This window comes from Psittacula echo (assembly GCF_963264785.1).
Source record: "Psittacula echo genome assembly, chromosome: 7".
NCBI lineage: Eukaryota > Metazoa > Chordata > Aves > Psittaciformes > Psittacidae > Psittacula > Psittacula echo.
In genome coordinates, this window is record NC_137740.1 from 53,888,885 (window position 1) to 53,915,642 (window position 26,758).

General features: G+C 35.8%; 1 protein-coding gene across 6 annotated transcripts in view; it reads right to left on the reverse strand.

The window, feature by feature from the left end:
- CAMSAP2 (calmodulin regulated spectrin associated protein family member 2) overlaps nucleotides 1–26,758 on the reverse strand; it is an 86,170-nt gene that overhangs the window by 25,834 nt on the left and 33,578 nt on the right. For 4 of the 6 annotated variants that reach the window (XM_080622561.1, XM_080622560.1, XM_080622564.1 and 1 more), the window contains exons 3-7: nucleotides 18,782–18,943; nucleotides 18,025–18,108; nucleotides 12,316–12,348; nucleotides 8,073–8,214; nucleotides 4,192–4,331 (exon numbers count right to left, since the gene is read on the reverse strand). In XM_080622561.1, the coding sequence (XP_080478687.1) occupies nucleotides 4,192–4,331; nucleotides 8,073–8,214; nucleotides 12,316–12,348; nucleotides 18,025–18,108; nucleotides 18,782–18,943 (561 nt within the window). The remainder of the gene's footprint in view (nucleotides 1–4,191; nucleotides 4,332–8,072; nucleotides 8,215–12,315; nucleotides 12,349–18,024; nucleotides 18,109–18,781; nucleotides 18,944–26,758) is intronic. The other 2 variants (XM_080622565.1, XM_080622562.1) reach the window with 1 other exon arrangement.

Below are 26,758 nucleotides of genomic sequence, written 5' to 3' on the forward strand. Positions count from 1 at the left end.
TTTGTTCTGTCTGCTCTGGTCAGTAACACCTTGCAAAAATAAGGTACCTATTCCACATGCTTAGCTGTGGTTCTGCACAATTTAGAGTTTGGCTCACATTTAGGTCAGAGGAAAACCCTTCACAGACAAGAAACAGCAATCATCTCTCAGACTTGCTTCATTTCACACTCAGAAAGCTTTCATTCTGAACAAATGTGCCTTACGCATGAAACAGCAGCCAAAGACAGGGAGCATCCATCCTGTGACCACAGGACAGTACCTGTTACGTGCAGACAAAAGAGTACAAGACTCTATGCAAATACACACCTACAGAGACAAGTGAATACCTTCTGGGAGTTTCTAGACACATTTCCCAAAGCTACTAGTGGGCCAGTATGACCCCTTACTTCTGGGAGGCCACTGGGTTTGACCCTAGCCCAGTAAAAATTATTGACAGTGTGAACTGTGTGAGCAAATGAATGCACTGTTTGAATAGTTCTCTTATTAATAATGGATTCATTCTATTGATAATAGCCCTCGAATTACTAAATGGTGTTCTAATGTTGGTTGTGATCTGTGTCTCATCCTGACTCAATTTTGTGTCAGGGAAAAAAAAAAGTGTATGTGTACGTGTAGATTAAATGAGTAACACAAGTTTACGATCACTATTTAAAAAAAAACAAACCAAACCAAAATCCCCAAACCCACATGTTTTTGAAGGCTCAGCTAAAGGAACACCTAGAAAACACAACTTAACTGTGCGCCAATTGATTCAATGCCAAGTTCCTATGTGCGCTCTCAAATCATGGCAAACATCAAATGATTCAACCTGTCAGTATCCTCTTCGAATGTTAACCTCATAAATCACTTCCTAGACTCAGTTCTTAGATCTGAAATCTATGGTCCTACTGGAATAAACTAGCAGAGAATGATCTAAAAATACAAAAAGTTTAACCAAATACTGCCAAAGATGTGTTTTTCCTCTTACAGAAATACTTTCAACGTGCATCTCATGACAAACTGCACATATGAGATGGACTTTCTCTTCAGGGACCATAGATGTCCATTACAACACTCCTTCAGGAATTATAGATTCCATAAGACCTTTATTCAAACCAGAAATACTAAATACTACTACACTGCAATGCTAATAAACAGTTGGGCCAAAATAGTGAAGTAGTCTTAACCATTCTGCAGGGTGGTTTGTGCTTTCTGTAATAGCACTTCATGCAAGTTCTTCAATTTCTACAAACTTCTTCTTTGGATTGGCTGAACATGTGTGTGTCAACACATAATAAAACAGCTCTGTGAGTTCTATGCAATTTCCTATACGTAGGTGAAGAACAAGATATATAAAAAGAGAAAAATCTCATCTCAGGATAAAACTTCTTAAAAGAGAAGGGAAGAGGGAGGATCAGGTCAAAAAAGCACTCTGCACAACTGAGGAGAGATCCAAGATTTTCTATTTTTTCCTCTTGTTACGTATGCAGAGAGGATTCAGGAAATAATGTGATTATTTTTATGTAATCTCTCTTGACTTGTGTTTGCCTGTCTCAAAGGCAAACAACCAGGAACCAGTACGGTCCCTTGGTGGTGCCTCCAGCATCCATGGAATGTATTCAAGTATTTTTTCTTGAACCTTAGTAGCCCTGCCTTAGTAAACATCTTATGAAGAACTTCACTAATGTATTTTTGTCAGAGGAGAAGAAATAGGCAAGTGAGAAGCCAGAAAACTTACTTTCTGTTTCCTTTGATTACAACGCATTAAAGCTGTCTAGAAATCCAGACAAAGCCTATTTCTTCTCTGTGCTAAAGCACAACTAAGCAAACATTTTCATCTGCTGCAAAATCTGAGAGACTATATTAAAGGCTCTGGATGCTTAAATGAAGTTTTAAATTAATCTGACTTCATTTCTGTGCATTTTGATGGGAAAGCCCAAAAGCGGGCACAGTCACCTTGGTCAAGTCCTGCACTAAATTTCTGTATCTTGCAGTATCTACAACCCACCTTGAATTAATGTAACTGGACAGTGAAGTGTGCCAAGTGAAGAATGTAAGGTATGCACTTTCTGCTAGATCACTTTAAGAGAAAGAGGCTCTGCTCCCTTCCTTCTCAAGGACTAGCATCAAGTCAGGACACCCAGTGTAATTTCTAGGACCACACAAGGCACAGCACTGTAATTTGAAAACCTCAACTGCATTTTTTTCTTTTGAGGCTTTTCCCAGTAACATATCAGCAGTTTTGTTCTTTTTATTCTTTCTGTCACCACTATGACACATAGTAGACTTCTAAATGAAAGCATAGTGCCACCTACTGTGCTTATGGGTCTCCCTGAAAACAAATAGACATTTTTGTTGATGAATGAAGTTACCTGAAATAAAGACATATGCTTCTATAAATCCTAAAACTTGGTAGTATATATATATTGTAGATGGAGATAAAGGTGACTGCTACTAGCCAGTTTAATTCAGTGTATGCTACTTAAAATAGAAATTTACAATACAAGTTTTTTCAAAGTGACAATAAAATTCTTTGTAGAGCATGTACATTTATTAAAACTTACTCTAATCAGATGCATTGGAAAACTAAGAAAGAGCTCCTTTAACTACGATTTTATTTGGAAAGCAAATTAATTCTCAACACTGGAAAAACAGAGTTTAGCACTAGCCAAAATTTACGTGCCAAGCTTCAGAAGAAAAAATTGGCAGCTTTTCTTTGTGGCATTTACATCTAAATAAGTAACCACACCACAGCAACTTGTAAAAACATGATCACAAAAGGGCTTTCTCAGTTCCAGAAATACTCTAAAATATTGAAAACACTCTAAACCCCCTCTAAAAAGAGTGTTCAGAAACAGCAAAATTACTAAGTCAAACCATTGCTATAAAAATGGTATTATTAATTGTCATAAATGAGACTGGGGAATAATGAATTCTATTTATTCCATGTATCTGTAATCAGAGAGAAACAATCAAAATGCAGTGAAGGAGTCTTACTCAAGATCACTAAATATGGTTGTAGGACCATACGCTGGGAAACGACAAACAAGAGGCTGCACTAAAGTAGACATTTTACAAGTATGCAGGTAATCACTGAAATTAAAAAACACCAAAAGCTGATTGAAAGCTGTCACTACGCAACTTTGCATACACAATATAACAGCAACAGCTAAGTAGTCTAGACTGAAGTCCTACTGCCCTTACTTGCACTGTCAGCTCATTACTTAGTTGAAAAGGATTGGGTTCAACCCGACAGGAGACAAAGCTGCATTCAAGCTCTGGCCTCTGTGGCTCTGTTTCTGAGATAGCTATCAAAGCACTGAAATGGCCCAAATATCTAGAAACCAGTTACATCCCATCTGCAATGGATATGACTCCTCCATAAAAATAATATTTCATTCCGTAAAGGCAGGCCAACAAGAATCTTAAGCAAACAAAGGTTGTTTTATATAGAAGAAAGTCTTATAGAAACACAAGACCAAAAAATTAAACTTACAATTAAGCAAGAAATAATTTGATTACGCCTTGTCCTTTCACACAGGCTTAAAAATGATAGAATAAGCAAAATCAGGGTGGTTTTTCCCCCCCCCCTCTTTCTAGAGTGAAATCTTAGAATGACTGAAAACACTTGATTGCTTATTCAAACAACTGTAGTTCTTGGGATCGTGATCCTGCTGTGTTCCAGGCATAAACCCATTAGATTTTATAATGAAATTAACTCAGAAGTTTACATTTTCAGAAAAGTGAAAAAGAAGCTTTAAGGTTTAAAATCATAGTTACTGTGTACGCAGAAATGAGTAAGAAGGGTGAGTAGTAATTCCATAAACAACTCGTAAATATTCTGTCCTTTTGTTAAAGCTTTAATAAATTTAAACTAATGCAGATCACTATTACGTTAACAAATATATCACAGGTTACATTCTTTAGCTAAAAATGAAATTGTAAGAGACAAAACGTGAAATACTTTTGCAAATCAAAGGTTTTATAAATACTGTCCCAAGTGCTTTTTAAAAAATATTTCAGAACTACTAGAACAATGTAACTGCCAAACAAAACTGCAAGTTTTACTTGCTGCTGAAATTTGCATGTTGCATGCAATGCCACGCTTTTCCATATAGCAGAAGACCAAAAAAGACTAAATATATCATTAGCAAAACAGTCCTGCAGACACTGCTTGCAGTTTTACTTATCTATTTATTGGGGTTTTTTTACCTTTACTGAAGAAGCTGCATAGAGCATATCCTCAAGACTGAAATGGCAGCACTGGTTAAGGTATTCCTGGCAAAATTCTTGAATCAACTGTAGATTATACAGACTGTCAGCCAAAGACATTGTCTCTTTCAAACAAATATCTAAAAAGGAAGAACAGAAGCAAAGATTAGATATAGGTACAGATTTGCAAAAAGTGTTTTTTGCTTTGCTGGACTCTTGAGCATTTTCTGGATAAATTCAGACCTCTTGCCCCCAGGGCTTTTATTTTTCTATTTCAGAAACTTAAGAAATGATGAGTCTGTATTTTATCTTTGCAGTATTATATTTTTAGACATTTTTCTGAGCGTTAATATTTTTATCCCTTATTAACAAGTTGTTTTCTTTCCTGCTTTGCCTTTTATGAAAATGGGAGTTATGCTGTAACTTCTGCTATTCCCATATACTGAAAACCCATGTTTGATCACAATATAAATTTTTTTCAATTAGCTTTCCTATATCCTGCCCCTCTACTCTGCTCTCGTGAGACCTCACTTGGAGTATTGTGTACAGTTCTGGTGTTCTCAACATAAAAAAGACATGGAACTGTTAGAACAAGTCCAGAGGAGGGCCACGAGGGTGATCAGGGGACTGGAGCACCTCCCGTATGAAGACAGGCTGAGAAAGTTGGGGCTGTTCAGCCTGGAGAAGAGAAGGCTGCGTGGAGACCTCCTAGCAGCCTTCCAGTATCTGAAGGGGGCCTACAAGGATGCTGGGGAGGGACTCTTCATCAGGGACTGTAGTGACAGGACAAGGGGTAACAGGTTCAAACTGAAACAGGGGAAGTTTAGATTGGATATAAGGAAGAAATTCTTTACTGAGAGGGTGGTGAGGCACTGGAATGGGTTGCCCAGGGAAGGTGTGAATGCTCCATCCCTGGCAGTGTTCAAGGCCAGGTTGGATGAGGCCTTGGGTGACATGGTTTAGTGTGGGGTGTCCCTGCCCATGGCAGGGGGATTGGAACTAGATCATCTTAAGGTCCTTTCCAACCCTAACTATTCTATGATTCTATACAGCAACAGCAGTAGGAAATGTACTCTTTTCCACAAAGTTCTCTATACATGCTTGTTCCCTGTCTTTGCATAGACCTAAGAGTACAATTTAGTGCTATTAATCCCAAGTCTTCCCCCTAAAAAAAACCAGTATTTGATTTTGTGCATTTAGATGTTTGATATGAGATTATACAAGGATCATGAATTATCACTCTCTGTTTTAAAGTGCCATTTAAAGACAAGGAAGTGGTAGCAGTGAACAAGACTGGTGAAGTTATAAAGTAGTATTTGAATACTACTTTTGTCCAGCTAACCTCCTCCTGGTCTCTTTTTATGACTGCTTCTTGGAAAATTAAGTAGCTATAATTTTCTAGAAAAAAAAGACAGTCCTTGAAAAAAGGACAGAAGAAAATTACTGACCTTCCAGAGCATGCATCAGATTTTATTCCTAAAGCAACAGTGTATGACGGAACTCCACTTAAGTTTTAAACTGTTTAGGATAAAAGGTTTCTTCAGACTAGGAACCTACTTTGATGCTATCAGGATAAGCATTCCCATCCTGAGGATATCGGACATATTCCATCATCCCAACCCCACAGATGATGATCAACAGAAAAAAAAAAAAAGTTTGACTAAACTAACAAAATGGGATTAGGTTCAGTAATACTAAATGTGAAGTCATGCATTTTGATCTAACAAATTCTAATGTGATTCACTGGTTGCAAGTGATATAGAGTAGGAAGATACCATGTACTAGCCAATGTAAAGATGTTTATGACCTTTCAGCACCATGCAGCTATGAAAACCAGCAAACATGATGCTAAAATGTATCAGAAGATCTATTTCCAGAAGTGACAAAGAAGCACTGTACGAAGTAGTATTGAGATGCCAGCCTGGATTTCTGTGTACGATTATGACCACCCATATTCAAGGAAGATAAACTGAAACTGGACTAGTTGCAGAGAAGGACTACTGAGGATAATAATGAGAATGGAAATCCACCTCAGAACAGGAGACTGAAGAGGCTTGGTTCAGTAGCCAGGGCAAAACAAGAAAAAGAAAATATGTCATAAAGGTAGACATCAGATTAGAAGCTATTGAAGCCAAAGGGCACTGCTGGAAGAAAAACAAAAAGGTAGGTAGACAGGCTACAAGCACATTTGGGTAGGAAACCAGAGTAAGATTTAAAGCCATGTAAAAAACCATGGAACTCTGCAACAGTGGGTAAGAAAAGTACAGATTTTAAAGAGGTAGGCAATTTTAAAGTGGAACATTATAAACATGATAAATTCATGAAAGTGATCATATAATTTCATACAATAGCCAATTTCTTGACACACTGACATAGCAAGTCCTTTCTAATCCTGTATTCCTTGAAGGAAACCTAGATTTGAAAGTTAAATAAAGTCTTGATGAGAAGAAACACTCTATTTCAGACTACAAAGAACTCTAGGATTAATATTTTTTCTTTTTTGTTAATGCATTTTTATGCATTTTTGCATATGCATTTTTGTTAGCTGCCTTCCTCAGTTCCAACACAGAACCAAATCTCAGTGAAATTTAACATGCATCAAAAATTGTACTATTGAAATACAGGGAAAATGGGGAAAGTCTTTTTGAAAAGCTGCTAGCCACTTCAGAGTACCTCTGAATTTACTTCTGAGACAATGACAGGCACATTTATATATCTTTAGGGAAGATGTTGTCAGGACACCTAACAACAATATTAACACTAAAGTTCCAAAGACAACATATGCCTTGTCTGTTTAAAGTCAGATGCTGGAGCAATCTGCTGGTAAGTAGGTATGTGGTCATGAGAGGTATACAAGATCTTTCGGACTGTCCGTATTTTTAGCTATGCTTAAACAGTAAGAAGGAATTAGGTGTTAGCCTTATTCAACATCGAAGTTCTAATTCTTGCCTAATCACATACAACAGTATGTATTTGGCTACAACATTTATGTAAATTGAAAGTTATAGTTTTCAAAATTCACAAGCCTAAGAAGAATGGTGAATGCATGCATCTTGGCGTCTTTCATCTTCAACGCCTACTGCGCTGGAAGCTTCCTATAAAGCAGTTGTGTATATGAATTCCAATTTGAGTCCTTAGCAAGCTTTATGCTCTTGTTCGTATTCCTGGATTTCTCAGGATGCTTCTTTCTAAGTGTTCCCACGACATCAAAGGCATTATGGACAGAACACAGGAAGAAAATGATGGGTGTTAGCTGACAAGACATTTTATAACTACATGAGGCTCTCAGTTGCCAAGATAGGACTTTAACCAGGCCACTGAGCAAAAGAACAAGATGAAGCTGCTTATTCTCACAGACATCTGTTGTTACAGAACAGCACAACACCAATGCATACTAGACTGCACGTTTTTGTTTACTTTATAAATTATATAGTTAACTATCAGGTGAATTAAATGCCCTGAACAGAGAGCAACTATCAACCATGCAGTGCAACTATGCTGGGCTCGACTAACTCATTTTCCATGTTTTAAATCTGTAACTTCTCAGATTCACAAGAAAGCTTCAAGAATAAAAGTTTTCCAGGTGGTTTTAAGTTTCAGAGCACAAGGGCAAATATGTTGTGACAGTCAGATTCTATAATCATATAACCTACTATGTTTATATGAGTGTGATAACATAAGCACAACATGGAAGGACACTTTGGTTGCTTTTATTTAAATGTAAAAATAAATGGATACAAAGGTAGTATTAAACAAAACCACACTCAAATTTTGCTTCTTTTATATCACATTTAAGCACCTTTTTTCACATAATTATCAAACACAGACATTTAAACTTTCATGGACATAATTTTACAAGCATAGAGACACGTTAGACATACCCTCCAGTTTAACGATATCTGGACAGTAGAAGTGAATCAGAGCTGCTAGAGCACAACCATCTGTGCCATCTTTCAGCAGATTCTCCACCAATGGAATGCAGGGCAGCTGTTTAAGCAATGTCTGTTCCTTCCTGTAACGAGCCTACAATACAGAAAGAAAATACAGAAGAAATTCAGAGAGACAAAGACTCTGAAACATATGAAGAAACATTTATACTGTAGGTTTTATACCCTGTTAGTGGAAAAGCAGTATTCAAACAACTGAATATTCTCAGTGTTAAACCCCTTTAAACTGTTATGCCCCCTTGTGAATGGCAGAAATAATACCTAAAACGAAAGAAACCTATGCTAATATTGAGCCTCTCTTTCAAAACTACCGAATTTTGATGATCTCTGTATAGCACACTGAATTAAATAACATTTTAAACCTTATGTAACGTTCAATACTCATTGTTATACAATTAGAAATTATCTGTGTGTAAACACAGTGAGACAAATCCTTAGGTGGTGTAACTTCAGTTTACTGGCAAGTCAAATGACTCTGTGAACTTAACACACCTAAGAATCTTGCCCTCATCTCATTCATATGACAAATTCAGAAACTAGGAAATCTGATTCGATCAACTCCATTTTTATTACTGGCATTTGTACTATAAGTAGTCGTAAACATAGAGAAGCATTAATGGTCAAGTGTTATGACCATGCAGTGGCCTGTTATAAAATGAAAGCATTTGAAAACAACTTGGTGTATAAAGAGATCATTAGTCCAGAATACCATGATAGCGTTTATCTGTCAGTGAATATATTTTTCATGGGTTTCTTTTTTTTGGAGTGAGGAGAGCGAGGCTTACTTAAAAAAGATATTCATCTCTCTTTCACTTCTTCCTGGGAAAGCAAATGGAGGTGGAAGAAAGTGATAGAGATTTTAACTGGTTAATATAATTTCCTAAGATTTATTTTTAAAACAATACTGAAGGATTACTGTTGTATTCATATCACAGATGCCAAGAGTATTTCTAAGTTAATTTTACACTATTTTCATTCATCTATACGTAATAAACCGGAAGGCTTTGTGCAGAGACCCTGAAAAATCTTCATGGACTTTATTTTTCCCAGCAAAGCTGAAGCTGACAGTCCCTATCTCCTACTCTCCACCTTTTAGCTATGCTGGAGCACTGCTGATGGGGCTGCCTGGCAAGACCCTTGATGCAGCTTCTACATCTCTCTTCTCCTTTGTTTCAGCCGTGAATGAGTGAGCAGGGCTGGAGGTTTTACAAGTGAGAACTGTTTAAGCTAACTTTGCTGGTGAAAGTCTGTGGAACCACAGACTAACCCTGAAGGCTATACTTACTGTCACTGGATTTCTGTCAAGAATCACATGTGATTATCTCTAGTGCATGTCAGTGTCCTCTAACTGGCCCGAGAAGTACGAGTCTAACCTGGCAGCAGCAGACACATCAGTTCTAGAAAAATAAAGGGCTTGTATTTGGCCCACAGAACTTACATTTTACCCAATTAAAACTAAAAAAAAAAAAAAAACAAAAAAAAACAAAAAAAAAAAAAAAACACCAACCCTGAGAGTTAGTCTTTATTTCATACTTGTCACGTCCCGGTGCTTGCGTGTCAAGTATGCTGTATAAATATGAAAATGCCATTTTTGCATGCTATGGGAAATATTCACTGACACCAAACAAAATCATGTTAATGTCTCATGCATTATTAATTTTCCTTTCTCCACGTTAGTAATACTCCCTACTATTTCTAATGAAATAGACCAATTATCTTTGCAGTGAAAGTTTGTTCTTTTTCACTCTATGCCAATCCAATGCCCTACTGTAAGTTTCAAATACCAACCGAATATATCCAAGTACTTCCTCCTCAAAATGACTAAAATTAAGTCTAGGAAATATTATGTCATAAAACATACAGAATACAGATGGACTCAAACCATGGTCCAACAAGCCCTGTGTAATTTATATTATTTTGAATAGTGTCTTTTTATTGAGTATTCAAAAATATTAGAAATGGATAATACAGTGGTCTTGTACACTAAATCCTGTGAAAAAGTCTACTGCCACTTTAATGATGCTTTCACTGGCCTTATGAACAGTGCCTGCAGATGCTGGAAAGTGTGTCATATCATTAAAGTGATATGGTCTAAAGACCTAGAAAGAGAACTTAATTCATTGTAGAGAGTATGCCAGGCACGTTACTTCAAGAAAAATAAACCTATATAACCCAACATGCTACGTTCATTAGGGTGTAACAGGCATCATGTTTCAATTTGGTTGAAAAGATAAAAGTAGTTATACTGAAAAATAAAGAGACACTGGTAATGGCACTGCATTTTAAATAAACTTTTTGAAGAAACTCATCAGTTGCAATGTTTGCTACTAAATATGTATGCAATAACGCAAAAGATGAACCTCTACATTTATTATAAAGCTCTAGTGCTAACTGAAATATAAATGCTAACATAGACATCTTGTTTCTGAGATCCTAAACCACCCTGATTTAACATCTTTGAGCTTATTCCACTTATAACAAGTTTAGGTATAGTTGAGACACTTGGATATGAGCAAGGTCAGTTAAAGATGAACCAACAGCACACCAGCTACTCTGTCATAAGTGCTCATGTGTATTCTGAGTTAATCATTAATAATGAATGCTCTTATCCACTTACAATATAGTAGATAACATGTTATAAATTTACTTCTCAGAGTAAGTTTTCAGTTGTCTGTATGCTCACGAATATCTCAGTATGAAACACTTGCTCTACGTAAAAGGAAGAGATCAGAAGCCTGGCTGAACTGTTAGAGTAGCTTGAGCCACTGTCTTCCTACTATATTATCAGTAGCACTTGCGTTTCAACTGTATCTCCACTAAACTAACAAGCTCAAAGTAACTTCGAATTGCTTATGTACAACTGGCAGGCAAACTGTAGTTAGCTTTTCAACAGATGAAATATCTTCTATTTGGCATCATTTTTATGCAACAGAAGAGAATCATTAGAAAACTAATACTTTCAGCAAAAATAGAACAAAAACATATTCTGAAACTGCTTTGAAGTAGCACCTTATTTTGTGGGAATGATACAAAAAAATGTGCTTAAAATTGTGATCAGACAGTCCTTTTTTTGTGTTTTTGGTGGTTTTTTTTTCATTATTATCTCCTTTTAATTATGCTATCTTAACTAAAAAAAAAAACAAAATTCAGGGACTATACCGTGAAGAGCAGTGTATTTGTGTGTCACAACTGTAATAGATAGCACTACAGAGAAATTGCCCACATAGCATAAACTGTTTATGAATTTGAATACTGATTAGTCTGCTGAAGACAGTACTCTTATACCGGTTTTCCAGACACCAAGTAATTTATGTTACCTACATGCAACTGCCTTGTTATTTTTAATTCTTTTTGCAATGTATGAACAATCTTTTACCAGTTATGGCAACAAATACCTGAAGGATCGCTAGACCATTTATTTGGTAGTCCTTGAAGATAGATCAATATTAGTTCTTTGGAATTCAGACCAGAAGTATGCAATTCCGTATATACCTAAACATCTGACTACTTTGTTCCCAGCCAAACCTGTTAAAGTATAAACAGTCAGAATGCTTTCAGGGGTGAACTATCCGATGAGGAAAGCAACCCAAGGTGACACAGCACAGTGAACACAAACTTTATCATTGTTACAGACCTGAACAGTTACTTTTTATCACTTTTAGTATAGTCTCACTAAAAGTAGACTGCTTTGGGCTACTTTGTGTTGGGAGATATTAAGAGTAGTCTTGAATCAGATGATAAATAGGGCAATTCTAGAGAAATGGTGTGATGGTTGCATATAGTTTAATCAGAAAATTTCAGACTCCATGTGGCATAAACAGTCAAAAACTACTTCTGCAAGTCTCTTACAACAGAGAGTCAGTATCAAACAGCATATGTCTACTGAAAGCTTGATCATTTGACATTAGTTAATAACAGGCAGCACTGCCTTATACAAACACATGAAGAACCTGACTGCCTGAAAAGTAATTCCTTATCCAGCATCACATCTTACATTTATTTTGCACAGACTACCTTGCAAAATTAGCTCCTGAATTATGCACACCTTTGCAGAACAATCTCTTATAAAATTTTCTTGTAGAGACAAATGAAATGAATGACTAGACCAGCATGACATGGACAAAGCCGTTCCCAAAATAAGCTATTTGATCAAAGTGAAGCAGTTGGGCAAACTTACAGGAACCAGTTTCCAAAACCATTTGGTAGGAGACTTCAGAGGAAGCAGTAGAAAAAAGAATAAAAGCAAAAAGCAAAAAAAAAAAAAAAAGGAACATTTTATCAGATTTCATAAATTAATTTTACAAAGCAATTTTTTTTAACATTCTCAGTTTTATATAACAGTGATTTTTAATTTAATGGTAAGCATTCGTGCACTGTAGCCTCTGCGTAATGATCTAATTAGCAGAAATAACACTGGAGAAACGTCTGCAGTCTTCATAGATGAACGTTATAATTTTCCCACATGAACAGGTAAGATTGTCAGATGAATGCCATTTTACTTAATATTTTCACCCAGCTAATTGCACCCTACATATGCAATCTGACTGAAGAATTCATTTGAGACTTTAATCATGATATCACAAGTATCAAAATGAACTCCAACAGCACATATGGGAAAGCAGGGAAGCTAAAGCAATGGAAAAAAAGGTATAAACACACTGTAGTATACAGTACAATAAATTGCAGTGAAGTTTGCATTAGTTACTTCAAGCCAAACAGTTGTGTATAACATTCAACAATATTTTTTAAGAAAGCATATGACAGTTTTCAGAACAAGAAGAGGTGCAGGCAGTTATATTTTTGCAATAACAAATCACATTAGCATCAGCTGCATGACATGCAATGACCTGAAATGCAGATGGGGTTTTGGCTACTGGTAGAGAAATTATCAGAACAGATATATAAAAATCTAAACTCAAATGTGATAAAAAAAAATTGTAAATGAAAGTTTTGCAAATACGAAGTTTGACCTAAAAGCTTAATCCTAAGTACAATGAAGTCAGTGATTTTTTTCTGTAATGCTATACACTAATCTGGCATAATACTTTTACTATTAAGAAAAAACCATCATGTAACAGTATTACAAATACACATAGAAAACTTCAACACTGTTGATTTAATTGTAGAAATAAAAAAAATTACTAATGTGTAGAAAAGTGGTTCTTTTTGGGTTTTTCTTAAGAGAAATACTTTCTGGAAATGGTAAAAAAGTAGTTTTTTAGTATGGAAAAAACTGCTATGGAAGCTTATTATTTTACATAGTTGTCAAAATACTGGGCTTCTGAAAGCGCTTTAAAGCAAGCGTAGCAATGAACCAAGCTTTTATGTAAAAAAGCAAATGTACACAAAAGGGTGTGCATAGTAACACAACTATTCTCAACGTTATTCTCCTCCATTCAACTGGACTGTTACAGTGGAAAACCCCAAAGCCACTTAGAATGAGCTACAAAACGCACGTTCATGTGTGGCTGTAGACATTTATCCAATCTTTTACCGGTTTCTTGTCGCCTTACTGAAATATAGTCAATGTATGGACAAGTACATGAATTTGAGAACAAGCTGTCTTAACTCTCAAATGCAAATCAGGAATTCTAAAACATATCATAATGCAAGGTTTTACATAAATTGGGTGAGATCAGACCTGGGCTGCCTATTGTTCCCTGATAGAAGAATTGTTTGATTTATCAAGGTGAAGTGTATTTCATACCTGGACTCAAAAGGTCTGTCAATACCTATGTAATGGTAGGCTGAAGAACTACTCTTTGAAAAAAACCCCACATATTTGTTTCAATTCCAAAGACTAGCTCTCTGTAACAGTGCAAACTGAACTCAAAACTAGCAATTAAATATATATTTTTACTTGCCACTTGGCCGAAACTTGCTTCAAGAGGCTGAAACACTGAAGACAATGAAGTTTAAATTCAAACATACTGTAAGATTTATAAATACATACTTTGTAAATGCACTTGGAAAGAGATAAGGAAAAGCTGAAATCTTTTGGACAACATAAAGGGGATTCAATGGCTGCTGAACGGGCACTTCATGTCACCAGGAATAAACTTTTTATCCCTGGAACTTTTTAAAAAATTAGATATTATAAAATAGATCAAAGAATCCTGACAGACTTCTCAAAAAAAACCAAAAACCAAACCCCAAGCAATAAAAACCTGAAAAACCTAAACACAGAGCCCCCCAAAACCCACCAACACCCCCCCCTCAAAACAACAACAAAAACAACCCACAAAAGAATAAACAGTACTTCAGGTTGAGGGCTTACCGTTTTACAAGATTGTTTAATCCCCCTAATAAAGCATTTTAAACATGACTATTATAAATTTAGCTCCGTATAAATTCGTTCTATGACACAAAAAAATGATAGTCATGCCCTTCATTAAACACTTGTTTATGCTGTCTTCCTTGCACTATCATTTGTGTTCATGCAGCTGTGCATTAGTTGCATTAATTGGATCAAGCTGATCCTGCTGCAAACTTGTCTTTTTGACAGGTTAGCTTTTGCTAGCAGCGTGGATTTATGACACATTGAATTGGAAGTAGAACTATGGAGTTAGTGTTTTACCTTCACACAAGAAGTTGCACTGTTTAAACTATTAAAAAGACCCAACAACCCACATTTAAGGAATCCATGTCTTTGGATGAATACTCTTACATTTGTTTCTCTCACAAGATTTGCATAGATTTGGCTTAAATCACAAAAGCAGATGGAAAAGTTACAGGGTTTTGAGAAAGCTTCAACTACATTAACAATCAGTAGTTTAACCAGTGCAACCATACATTCACTGCATATTACTCAAGGGAAGCCTGAAAACCAAAATCTATTCACTACAAAACTTGAAATTCTAATTCTTAAAGAAGATGCAGAGACACTACCAGAGAAAGATGAGGTTACCACAAATCACGGGCTGATCAAGATCCACAGGGGACTACCTGGAACTAAAAATCATACATACTCCTTCCTCTCTTATCTTCTACAGAAAGCTAGTGGCAGAAGAAAGTGAAAGAAAACAAAAGAACATCTCATAATCCATTAATACTGGTTTTATCTATGCAGAAATAGAAAATCGGTGTATCTTATCAGTTTTGTCATCTATTCCATGTAAATAATGTTTACAATTTTTAGAAATGTAGAGATTTACTATTTAGTGCAAAAAGATAGTAAAGCATTAATTTGGCAGGCTTGAGGATAATGCTGAAATTATTTTTCACAACTGATAAATTGATGCATTTATGCCACAAGGAAATAACATAATTAAAAAGTTCACATATTAACTTTTGGTCACCTTTCAGGTATGCAACTTTGCTGCTTCTTGGCCAGAAACTAAAACTAAAGAAAAGCTTTCCCTAATAACTAGAATGACCCATTCTCCCCATGTTTGCTTGGCCGTGTCTGTAAATCAGCATAGGAGACATCCTTAAATTAAATTTAGTTCAGGTTCAAAGCCTGACCACACCTTAGAAATTCTGAAACTTAAATATCCAAAGGTGTTTGTTTGGCTAGAGCAGAAGGGAGACTGCAAAGTTTCTTTAATTTTAGGATGGAATCATCACTTTTTGCACTGTTATGTTGGTAACAAAGAACCTAAATTACAAATGAGAGCCCCAGCCTGGTGGAAGGATGGTGGAAGACAGAAAAGATGAATAAAGAAACATTCCAGTTCCCCTTCATGCCAAGTTTTAAAATAAAAATAGACGCAGCAGCTGGGAGTTCGAAAACATCAAAGAAAGAAAATAAAACAATTGAATTCAGATACTGAGAATTAAGCTACAACTGAAATATGAGCATAGAAATGCTATACTTAATATATAGAGGTATAATTTAATTTACCCATAAAAACGGAAAACCATGCAATATTACTACTTCAGCTAATATAAAGGCAGAATACAATCCCCCCTGATTAGTATCTGCTAATACTAATAACTAACCCAGGCATAGCATGAAATGAAGGAAAAAAAAAAAGGAAGAAAATCACACTAATTATTATTCAGATAAAATATAGACATATTTCAGCAATACCGACACCTGGCATAGGAATTTAGCTATAAATATTTCATGTATATGCTGATATATAAAAGCTAGGGTAAATTCCATAAAGTAACAGGACATATCACTGATTCTGAGCTATAAAAGGAAAAATGCATGGACTGATGCAGTATGAAGACAGATAATTAGGGAAAACCACCTGGGTATCTGGGAATAAATACTAGGAGATGCTTGACAGGAGCCACAAATGCATTTCTACATCAACCAACAGACTAGGGCTCTGATTGTGTTACAGCTTCACAATTCATACAAAAAGACTACAAATGCATATACCATTTTTATGTGAAATTTTTATTCCACTGTCTCCATTTATGGAATCAGAGGTACAGAATACACAAGTCTCAAGAGCTGTTTCAAGAATGTTGACTATAAAGATATAAACTAAAATTTATAAACTTTATAAACTAGAAATTTTATCTTGCTATTCCTAATATAAAATGCAAGCTATAAGGGAAAATAAACATTACTGAATGTTTACAAATACAGATAATTTTATGGCATTGCCCTGAATTTTCCCTTTGATATATATTTGTTTACCAAATTAAGACTCCCATGCACTCTGTATTTTAAAAACTATTCTCATATTTCAAAGTGACCTAAAAACCACACAAAACTTCCTAGTATTATTTTCAGGAAAAAGAAAAATCACTAGAGAACAGAGGACCACAGGTTATCTCCCTACCCCCCATTTACTTTGTTTTATCTTAATTTGAGAAATTAACTGGTCAATGATATCTTATTCTCCAGATTTCTATGCTATTATCACTACTGAACAAAGGTTAAATTTTCCATATAAAGATACAGGCAGTAGGGTCACACTAATATTGTGAAAAATACCATTTTCTTTTGCTGAGTCATGTACATACCAATTAGCCTTCAATTATTCTTTATATTTAAAAAGAAGCCACAAGTGGAAAGACATTTCTTGCATTTATACTTTTTGAAGCTGAGCTTCTAATCTAGCCAGGTAACCTGCAGCTCCTTCAGAGTAGCGTTCAAAAGGAGATAGATGCTTACATGAAAATAGACCAGGAAGGGAACTAGGATTACAGCTTTGCAGTAGCTAGGAAATTTGTTCTGTATTCAAGGGTAGGGGTAATACCAAAGAGGGTTCAAATTGATTACCAATTCCCCAATACTAATTATATCACAATAGGGTAAATGATCTCATTCTGAAGCAAGCATTTTAACATACTCTGGAACTGTATTATATCCTTCCGTGTTTTGATGGGTATAATGCTTTTTAATTAACTGAGTTCCACAAACAAAAGGAAAGAACATCCTGTTAGGAAAGAGTATCCAATGTAATCTGTTTTTATCGTATATATAAAACCTGTAATCAACCAGTATTTTGGATCATAGCCACAGCAATGCTTCCCATGATGCCACACACAGAATTTTCTTTTGAGATACATTCAATTCACAAGAAAAAAACATTAAAAATTATAAATAAAAATGCAGTGGTGTTTTTTTAATAAAAGATCTGACTACAGTTTTAATTAATTTGAAAGTATTAAATAACCTTAATACATTCCTTAGGACTAACATAAAAGATGTTTCCTTGCTATCAAATATTTATTTGTCAAAAAGGATAACTGGGAATAAAAAGTGCAACTTGACTTGTGTTACATTTAAATGGGTATATTCATGGAAACAATAAAATTAATAACAAAATGACAGAATACTAAAACTTTGCTTTCTTTCACATGCAGTCAAAAGTTCAATGTCTGCAAATGTATATTTACCTGTACATACTGCATGCACGTAGTTTTTGTTGACAGATGAAATGCTTATTCTTTTTTAAAGGATTTTAAGTCTTACTCCTACCTTTTGAACTCCTGCAGATTCTGCACCATGATGCTCTTTTAGTTTTTGTTCCTGTTCCATTATGTCTTTCAAATGCTCATTTACCTAGACACAAAACAGTTCATTCAGTGGTCTGTTCTAAGAAAGAAGCAGGAATTATAAGTTTCCAAAAGACCTATAAAACACCACCAACAACAACTGAAAACATGAAACAAATTTTTCAGGCTATAGCCCTGAAGACAAATCAGAAAACATCAGTTCAGATACAGTCTGGGGTCACTACTTGTTAGCTTTACATTGTACAAACTAACCTGCCCCTCATTATGTTTAATCATATTTGATTAACAGCACATCCTTGTTACTTGATTTGATTATGCAGTGAAGGTAGATCGCTCCAAGCAACATGTGTTTGAGTACAAACAGAATACCTTGCTTTTAAATCATGATAAATTACACAATGAGGTAACAACTCTCTGAGCCAAAGAGAATCTCAAGCAGCCACCGTCATGACATCTCAACATGACAATGATTGCTAAGATGTCATATGTAATGCGTACGATAGTGTTGTATTTAGACTTCCCACTTTTTTTGTTCATGTAACTTGTTTATTTCTGGAAACTTTGCTTTTTATTATCCCAACACAGCAGATGAAGGAACGCTCTATCAGACACAATCTTCATATACCTACGTACATACATACATATCCTACTCACTCATCTCTAACTGAACCATATAGACTACAAAGAAAAATCACAGCTTGCTTTTCCAGTACACATACCTTGTTTATCCAGTACATGACAGCATCTTCAATGTCATAAGGTAGATCTGTAGCTTGGAAGAAGGATGAATACTGCTGAGTGCATGCAATGACTTTCTCAACGCTGATCATCTCTACAGTGTATGCCATCATAAGAGTATCGATCATGGCCAAGTGAGCACTCTACAAAGAGAAGCAGCAATTGAAAACTACCTAATTAGTTTGCAAATCAAAAGATCACTTTCTTATGTGTCATTTCTGAACACAGCTAGAAGTTTTCCGTCTAGTTGTCAGCATTTGAATGAAAGACAAATGAAGACAAACAAACATAACAGATTTGAGAACGCAACACAGAGCACAAGGACATAAATTAAAAAAAAAAAAAAAAAGTTGATTGCAAATTATAAATAAATTCTGCAACAAAATTAACACCAAAACCAAAGAACTGGAAATGGAAAGAACAAGCAATTTTAATGATTCAAAAATTACTTCACTTTTAATCAAGCTGAAGAGATCTCTTAAACTTGCTACCTGAGTAAAAACAAAAAGCCCCTGTGTGATGAGTGTTATTAGTACTAGAAATAAAAGCTGAAACTGACTGGTAAACAACCTTCATCATCATGAAAATGCTGCATTAGTAAGTGGAAGTTGATCTGGTTTTAAAGGCATAATACAGGAAGAAGATGCAATTATACTAGTCTTGAGTAAAATCCCAACATGTTAGAAAGCATTAAGTTTTCTTCTAGTAAACTGATTGTGTTATGCAGATGCAGCTACACATGCACTAGTAGATTTAAAATAAGCAGATACTGATAAATAAAATACAGCTTCTGTTAAAAGAGGAGATATGTTTCTCGTAGTGTCACTATTGAAAAACAATGGCAATTTCACCATTTGCAATAATTAAAAACACCTCCCCAGAAGTGAAAAAGCCAAACCCAAAACGAAAACAACAGCAAAACAACGCAACAACAAAAAAAGAGGATGACAACCAGGATTTACATTAGATTCTCGTTACTGAATAAGAAAATAATGGCTGTGTGCAGAGGCAGTGCCTACAGCTAAACAGATTTGTTCCTGCTTCATGGTAAGAACAGCAACAGCGAAGTATTAAGCAACATCTCCCATGAACCAGAACAATTTCAAAAGACAGTATTTTTTTAAAACACTGCCTTTAAACAGCTCATGATGCAAAGATCCCAAACACTTAACACCATCACTTCAATTCTATTAACAAAATATTCATATAAACATCTCACAAGGTAGCTGTAACAGCCATGGCAACAGCAATGAACAACGTGAGCCACACAGCAATATGCTTTCTAATCATTATAGTTAAGGTAGTATATGCACAGCATTTATTCCACAACTCCCAGTAGGAAAAAGATGCACAGACCCAGCCTGTGCTGCCCTTAGTACTTGTACCACCAATGAAAGTGATGATGCTTGCCTCAGAAGCAAGCACCACACATTTAATTTTCTTTGTTTGACCAAAAATAAGAGCAATCATTTTATCTACTAAAGACATTTACAAAACTGTTCCTGAGCCAGCCTTCCTGGGATAAACTCATTCTCTTTGGACCCTGGATGTGACCCAAGTGCCACATCTGCCACACACCCCCATGTACGCTCCTAGCACAAGTAGCAGAGCTGGGCTGTGCCTCTTAACTCCTGCCACCAATGACCAGCTTATTCAAAATAAACTCTTTTCACCCAATCTATCTGCCTTATATATTTATTTACAGACCTTCAGTTGACAACTACTGATATGAGTTCTTATGTGCGAATAAAAGAAAGAGCTGGGGAGCTGGATTCTTGCCACCTAAAGTACTTAAGAAGGAAAAGACAGAGTATTGCCCTTCACCAGCCTCCTGAGGAACCTGCACCCCAGTGTGAAATATGACAGTTCTATACACAGAAAAGAGTCACTTCTTTGCTGGCCCAGCAATACAGTGCAGAGAAGGAATTCAGATAAGAGAATCACATTTACTACTAGTAAAGTCCTAAAACCTTGTGAGGGATTTCAGAGCTTGGGTGAAGCATACAAATCCGTGCAGTTTTACAGCAGTTTCCAGCTCAGATTGCTGCATCTTCAGAGTATCAAAAATGACTTAATTATTTTCTTTAAAATCCAGGCAGGATTCTCAAAAGGAGATTTTTTAAAAACTAGTAATAAAATGAAGAATCTGAGTCAACTTGCATTTATCACCCTGAGAAACAAACTGCAAACCTGCTATTTTTCAGTTAGAACCCCCCCCCATTTTATAAGTAATTTCATACTAAAAAAATTAAAAACTATTAACATCTATGGATTTCTCCCCTAGAAAACAGCAAGCAACCAATTGAGCACATGAGATAACTTATACTGAAAAAGTAGTTGTGGTTTTGTACTTTTTTTTAAGGAGGTACAACACAAGAGAGAAAAAACATTTAATTCCACAAACAACTCTGCTGGGTTTCTTCCAATTATTCTGCAAAGAGTCAGATAAACTGCATTCTTTTACATCTTTTAATTGACTAAGCTCAACAAGACAGACTAATTCAAAAACTGCACTACAAAAATAGTATCCCACTCTTCCAGATACAGGCGTTTATCAGCAGTAAATAGTACATAAAGATCCTATTTTTTGGTACATCTCTCATGGAACGGTGTATTTTAGATACAGCTAAAAAAGCAGAGGGAGAGGTCACTTTTACTAGTTGGATCCAGAGTCATGACTGAATTATATCACAAGGAAGCAACCAAGGGGATACTGAGGGGAAAACACAGATACTGTTCTGAGCTGGGCAGAAACTAGGATCAGCAGCTCAGCAATTTCTTTCTCTGGACAGGCCTGTAATACAGTGCCTGAAGGATCTCCCCTGGCGCTGCTGATGACTGGTACCAATATGGTACCCTAAATGCTGCCATTTCCTCCAAGATGTCAGAATTCTGATACGCAGCATAAAAAACCCCCAAGGCAGGATTTCACGCTGTCACACACCTCTCACATCCAGAACTGCAGCAAGGCACATTTGAATAAGGACACATAATTTTGAATATATATATATTTTAGAGAAATAATAATAAAAAAATCAGTAACATATAAAGTTACACAGAATAGGATACAAGCCCATTAGAGAAATATCTTAAGAAAAGAAAATCAACCTCAACACAGCAGTAGTAAACAGCACAGGAAGTAATACACTGTGTTATCACAAAGCTGTTATGCAGAGATTTGGTTTAATCCAATTAAAGAGAAATCTTTTATTTCTTTGCTCAGTACACTGCAATGGTGCAAAGTACTAAAGTCTTACATGGCACACCACAAAATGTAAAAGAAATAAAATGCCAAATGCTGGATTTTTAGAGGTACTTTATATTTCCTAAGACAAGCATGGCTTTGTCTTTCCCAGCTACACCCTGCACCCAACACAAGGGTTTTAATTTACTAATCTTTACAATCTCATGTAATTACTCGTTAGTTTCTGTCCTGTAATGTAGGTTACACAGCATTTAAGCAGCTTACTTAACTGTAGAAGAAAAATTATTCTGAGCACGACTGCTGATCTGTCTGCCTAATTTTGATTACAGAGGTTGCTCCACCTCCCTTGGAGGACTGCAAACAACTTCATTAAAAAGTGTACTAAGCAAAAGGTGTATATGTTACAGTACATGCAGAGACATACGGATAAATGCCACATATTATAGGCAGCTCTTACATTAATACTTACTACTTAGGACATTTCTCATATTCCATTAAACAATATTCAAGACAGGAATTCTCTTTTGACCTGCTCTCATAGACAACACCATTTTCCGCTATGGTACTTGAAGAAAGGGGCAGAAAGAAAACGGAGGATATAACTGTTATCCTTATGCTGAAATAAATGACTCTTGAGTCTTTTTCAGTTAAAGAAAAAGTCCCATAATTTCAGTATGCTTTGGAAAGATTTGATCTTTGATAGAATATGTAAACATGCATTTCTGTTCTTACTGAAGTTAGTCATGTTTCAGTAATTTATTTTTTTTAAGATTTTTTATGAAGAAATTTGGCCATACTAGAAAAAAAAAATAAATACGGGCCTTCACACCACTTCTCACTTGCACAGTAAGCACATATATTTCTAGCTAAATTCCCTGAAGACTTTGCCTACACTAGATCAGGCACTTAAGCAAAGAACAGAGATGAGATCCCTATAATTAGCTTGGTGTATATTTTTATCACCTTTGTATCAACGACTTTGCATGTTGATTACCTGCTGAAAAAAGGAGCTTTGGATCCAGATACTTCTCACAGTACAGTTGGAAACAGTAACTTGAAACAGTTACTTTGAGTTAACAGTAAGGTACAGATTAAATTTAATGGGCTTCATGAAACTTAGTCTGAAGATACTATATAAAAGTAAGCGTTAAGATTACAAATATGTTGACTGTTCCTAACAATAATTTATCCGTTAATGCTAACTTTAAGTAATACTTTTTAAATTAAACCCAAATTCCCATTATGTTCTGCCAGTATATGCTAGTTCTTAAATTAATGTGACATTTCCTTGTATGATTATTACCATAGATTGTTATCAAAACAGAGCAAAGATAACTAGAAAGAAACAAAGCAAGAAAAAAGAATACAATAATTAAAGACAGAGATCACCCCACAAAAACAGTCACAGAATTTGTAACTGCTAGAAGGTGCAGATCACATGGAATAACCATTACAGGACACATGCTTGAGGAGAAAAGGCAAGTAAAAACAGAGTTGTTGATATGCAAAATAAAAGAAAGACAGGAACAACAGGCAAGTAAGGGATTAAACATGCAGAACAATGCAGTTTAAGGAGGCTGAGTAGTCTTAGTCCCCAGGCACCCTTTCCCAAACACCCTCCCTTAGGTAATCCAAGTCTCATAATGAGATACCACCTAAATTCCAAATCTCAACTAAGAGTGGAAAATTGCAGAATTCCATCTCAGCGAAAGCACAGGCCAAGGCTTGATTCCACAGGGGGCGAGGAAGGAATTAATGAGCAGAGCCAATAGATGATTACTACAAGGTTCAAAGCTACTGCTTCATTTCATCAACATTCTTATGGTAAAACGAAGATCGTTCTGATATTATAAAGGAAACAACAGTTTAAAAGATTTCAATCAACAAAATGGAGCAGTCTGAAGTAGTCAGTTCCACCTTTTGTGATGATTTTTGGACTCAGTTCTTCTCTAGCCTCACAGAGTAGTTATGCCTTGCACAATTCTAAAATAACCTCAGTTGTCTAGTTATTCTTGTCCTGCAATGGAATGATCACATCGAATTACCTCCTTGCTGTATTTTCATGAAGAACAAGCGCTTGACTCTGATAAGATGCTTGTTCAGCAAGAACAGGCATTACTGAGTCATGCTCAACATATCGTAGCAGGTTCTGCAAGGTTTTTACCTTCAATATTTATTATAGCCATCTGTTTTTGATTAACTTTTAAAATTTTGTAATCAATTCTATAAATATATATAAAATTAAAAAAAGGATTTGTTAATGAGATACTTGCTTAGCTAAGCATTTTGACAGCACTTTTAAGTTCTTTTACCTAAGGTTTCTTCGTTATGCTTGCCAGGGAATTGAATAATTTGATCCATCCTAACTAAATACATAACAGAGATTCCCAGATTCCTTCTGAATTACATAACCAAGCGAGACCTTGCCCCACTCTAGGCCATAATGATACAAAATACCTGCATGACTTGCACAGGAATCAAAAACCAGCAAATGGTGCTAATCACATTAGTTTCATTTTGGCATATTTTATAGTTTCACACTACCCACTTGGGATTTTTTTCCCCCTTTTAAAATATATTGAATTACTCCAGAAGTTGGCCGCATCTTATTTAGTGGAAAAAGCAAGTGCCTAGTTAATGGCAAAGACCATGAAGGCACTTCAACGCCTTTATGCCAAGTGTCAAATGTTCAAACACATGACATTTCTAGTGGATTAAAGTAAAATGAGAAATTATTGAAAAATAAGTAATAACAAGATAATTATACACATTTAGATGAACAAATAGCACTGGCCTCAAACTTCCCAGATATTTTGTTTTTGAAGATAATTAAGGATTTTCCCAGGTCACACTATCAAATCCTGTCCTGAAAAACCAGAAACAAAAATCTCTTACAAAAAATTATATTCTGTTACATATGTGCACTGTCTCCCTGATCTTAGGCATTTAAACCAAGAACAAGCAGTAGATATAAAAAATATCATCAGAATTTCTTCTGTTACAACAATCTCCACCAATCTTTGACGAATACAGGAGTGGGAAAAGAGAAACAGGGTTCCATTTATAAACCAAGTGTATCCATATATAAATAAAAAATAGTTCCTTCTTCCTGACTCACTCACACCTGCATAGTAATGACATTGAAAGCAGTGGTTTAACTTCTCTGGCAGCTCAGCTAGAATACCTGCAGAGGCAGTTATCACCAACAAGTATCCAAGCCTGTCCTTCTCAAAACATCTGCTCCAGAAACACAGCCTTAGGAGAGGTGGAGAACTACCACTTCCTCATGGAGATGCAGGAGCAGTGACCAGACAAGCTGGGTTGCTACAGAATTTGAGGTGAAGAGTTCAGGTTTGAGGGATGTGCTATAAGTACATAACAAAGGAAGCTTGAAAGGGAGAGAGAAAAGAGCCTGAGGTCCCTCCCCCCCCCCAAAAAAAAAAAAAAAAGTAAGGCTGGGTATTAATTCATAGAGATGAGAGTGGAGGAGGAAACAGAGACATGTCTTCTCCAGTGCATGACTTGTCCTGGCACTGTGTCACAGTATGCTACAAGTCCCACTCATAAAGCCACTCAGAGCCACTGCTCAGTATGTTATCAGAGCAGACTAGTTTTGAAACTCCGCAACATAAGACTTCTGGTTAATCCTCTTCAAAGTTAAATATTGATGGCCATTTTTGAACAGCATTTTTTTGCTCAGATAACTGATAAAACATGCTTTATGACTAATCTACATTTCTGTTTTGCCTTTTTCTTAATAAGAATTTAGTTAGCTACTCTCACACTTTATCTCAGAGTCCTTATGAAGGATTAATGTAAAAGGATAATCTGGTGGAAGTCATACCATCAACTTGATATTACAACAATAATTTATGAGATTTTGCATAAAGTAATACAGATGATGATATTTTACATAATTCTCAACTTTTAACACATCTATTGCCAGTGACCTTGGGTTCTTATGAGCTAAATTCTAGTAATGAGCTCTTCAGCACATAGTACTAATAAAAAAGAGAAACATGATGCTTAAATTAGTACAATAGTACTAACAGTAAAATGTCCTGGTTTGTTCACATTATTGCGTTTGACACAACAGAGATTGGAAGGTTGATTACTCATTGCAAGGAAGGATGAGTCTGTTTGACGTGAAACACAACAAAGTTGTTACTTTCTAGTATTTGCTGGAGAGAAACTCATGAAATCTGACAGAAAGAGCTTAGAAACTTAGAAAAACTTGTATCAAGCCCCTTAACAAGGAGGTCCAACTAGCTCAGGTTTCAAGGACTTCTCCAGCACTTGAAATACCAGAGAATCCACAACCACTCTGGGCAATCACCTAATGCCTTCCATCACGTTTGAGTTAGCTGGTATTAGTACAAAATCCCACCTCATGGTAAAAAAATGGCTAAACTACAATGTAGAGAAAGACTCTATAGCTCTCACTTGCTTCAAATACCTAGATCTCAACATCACTATATTTGTATTGAGGTGTTTTGTTTTTTTTTTTTTCTAATAAAGTTAAACTCAGAATGCTGCTTTCCTGCAAGCAGAGAGATGAAGTTAGCTGTGGTTCCCTTATTTCTCAAACCACAAAAGGATCGAATTATGAATGGACATCTCCAACTAAATTCCAGGACTGTTTCCAAAAACCCTGCAACTCACAGAAAGCCCAGCTGAACACTGCAATTGCCATGCTCCTCTGATACAGTATAAATGCAGAACACCTTCACTACAAGCGTAGAAACATGCAGAC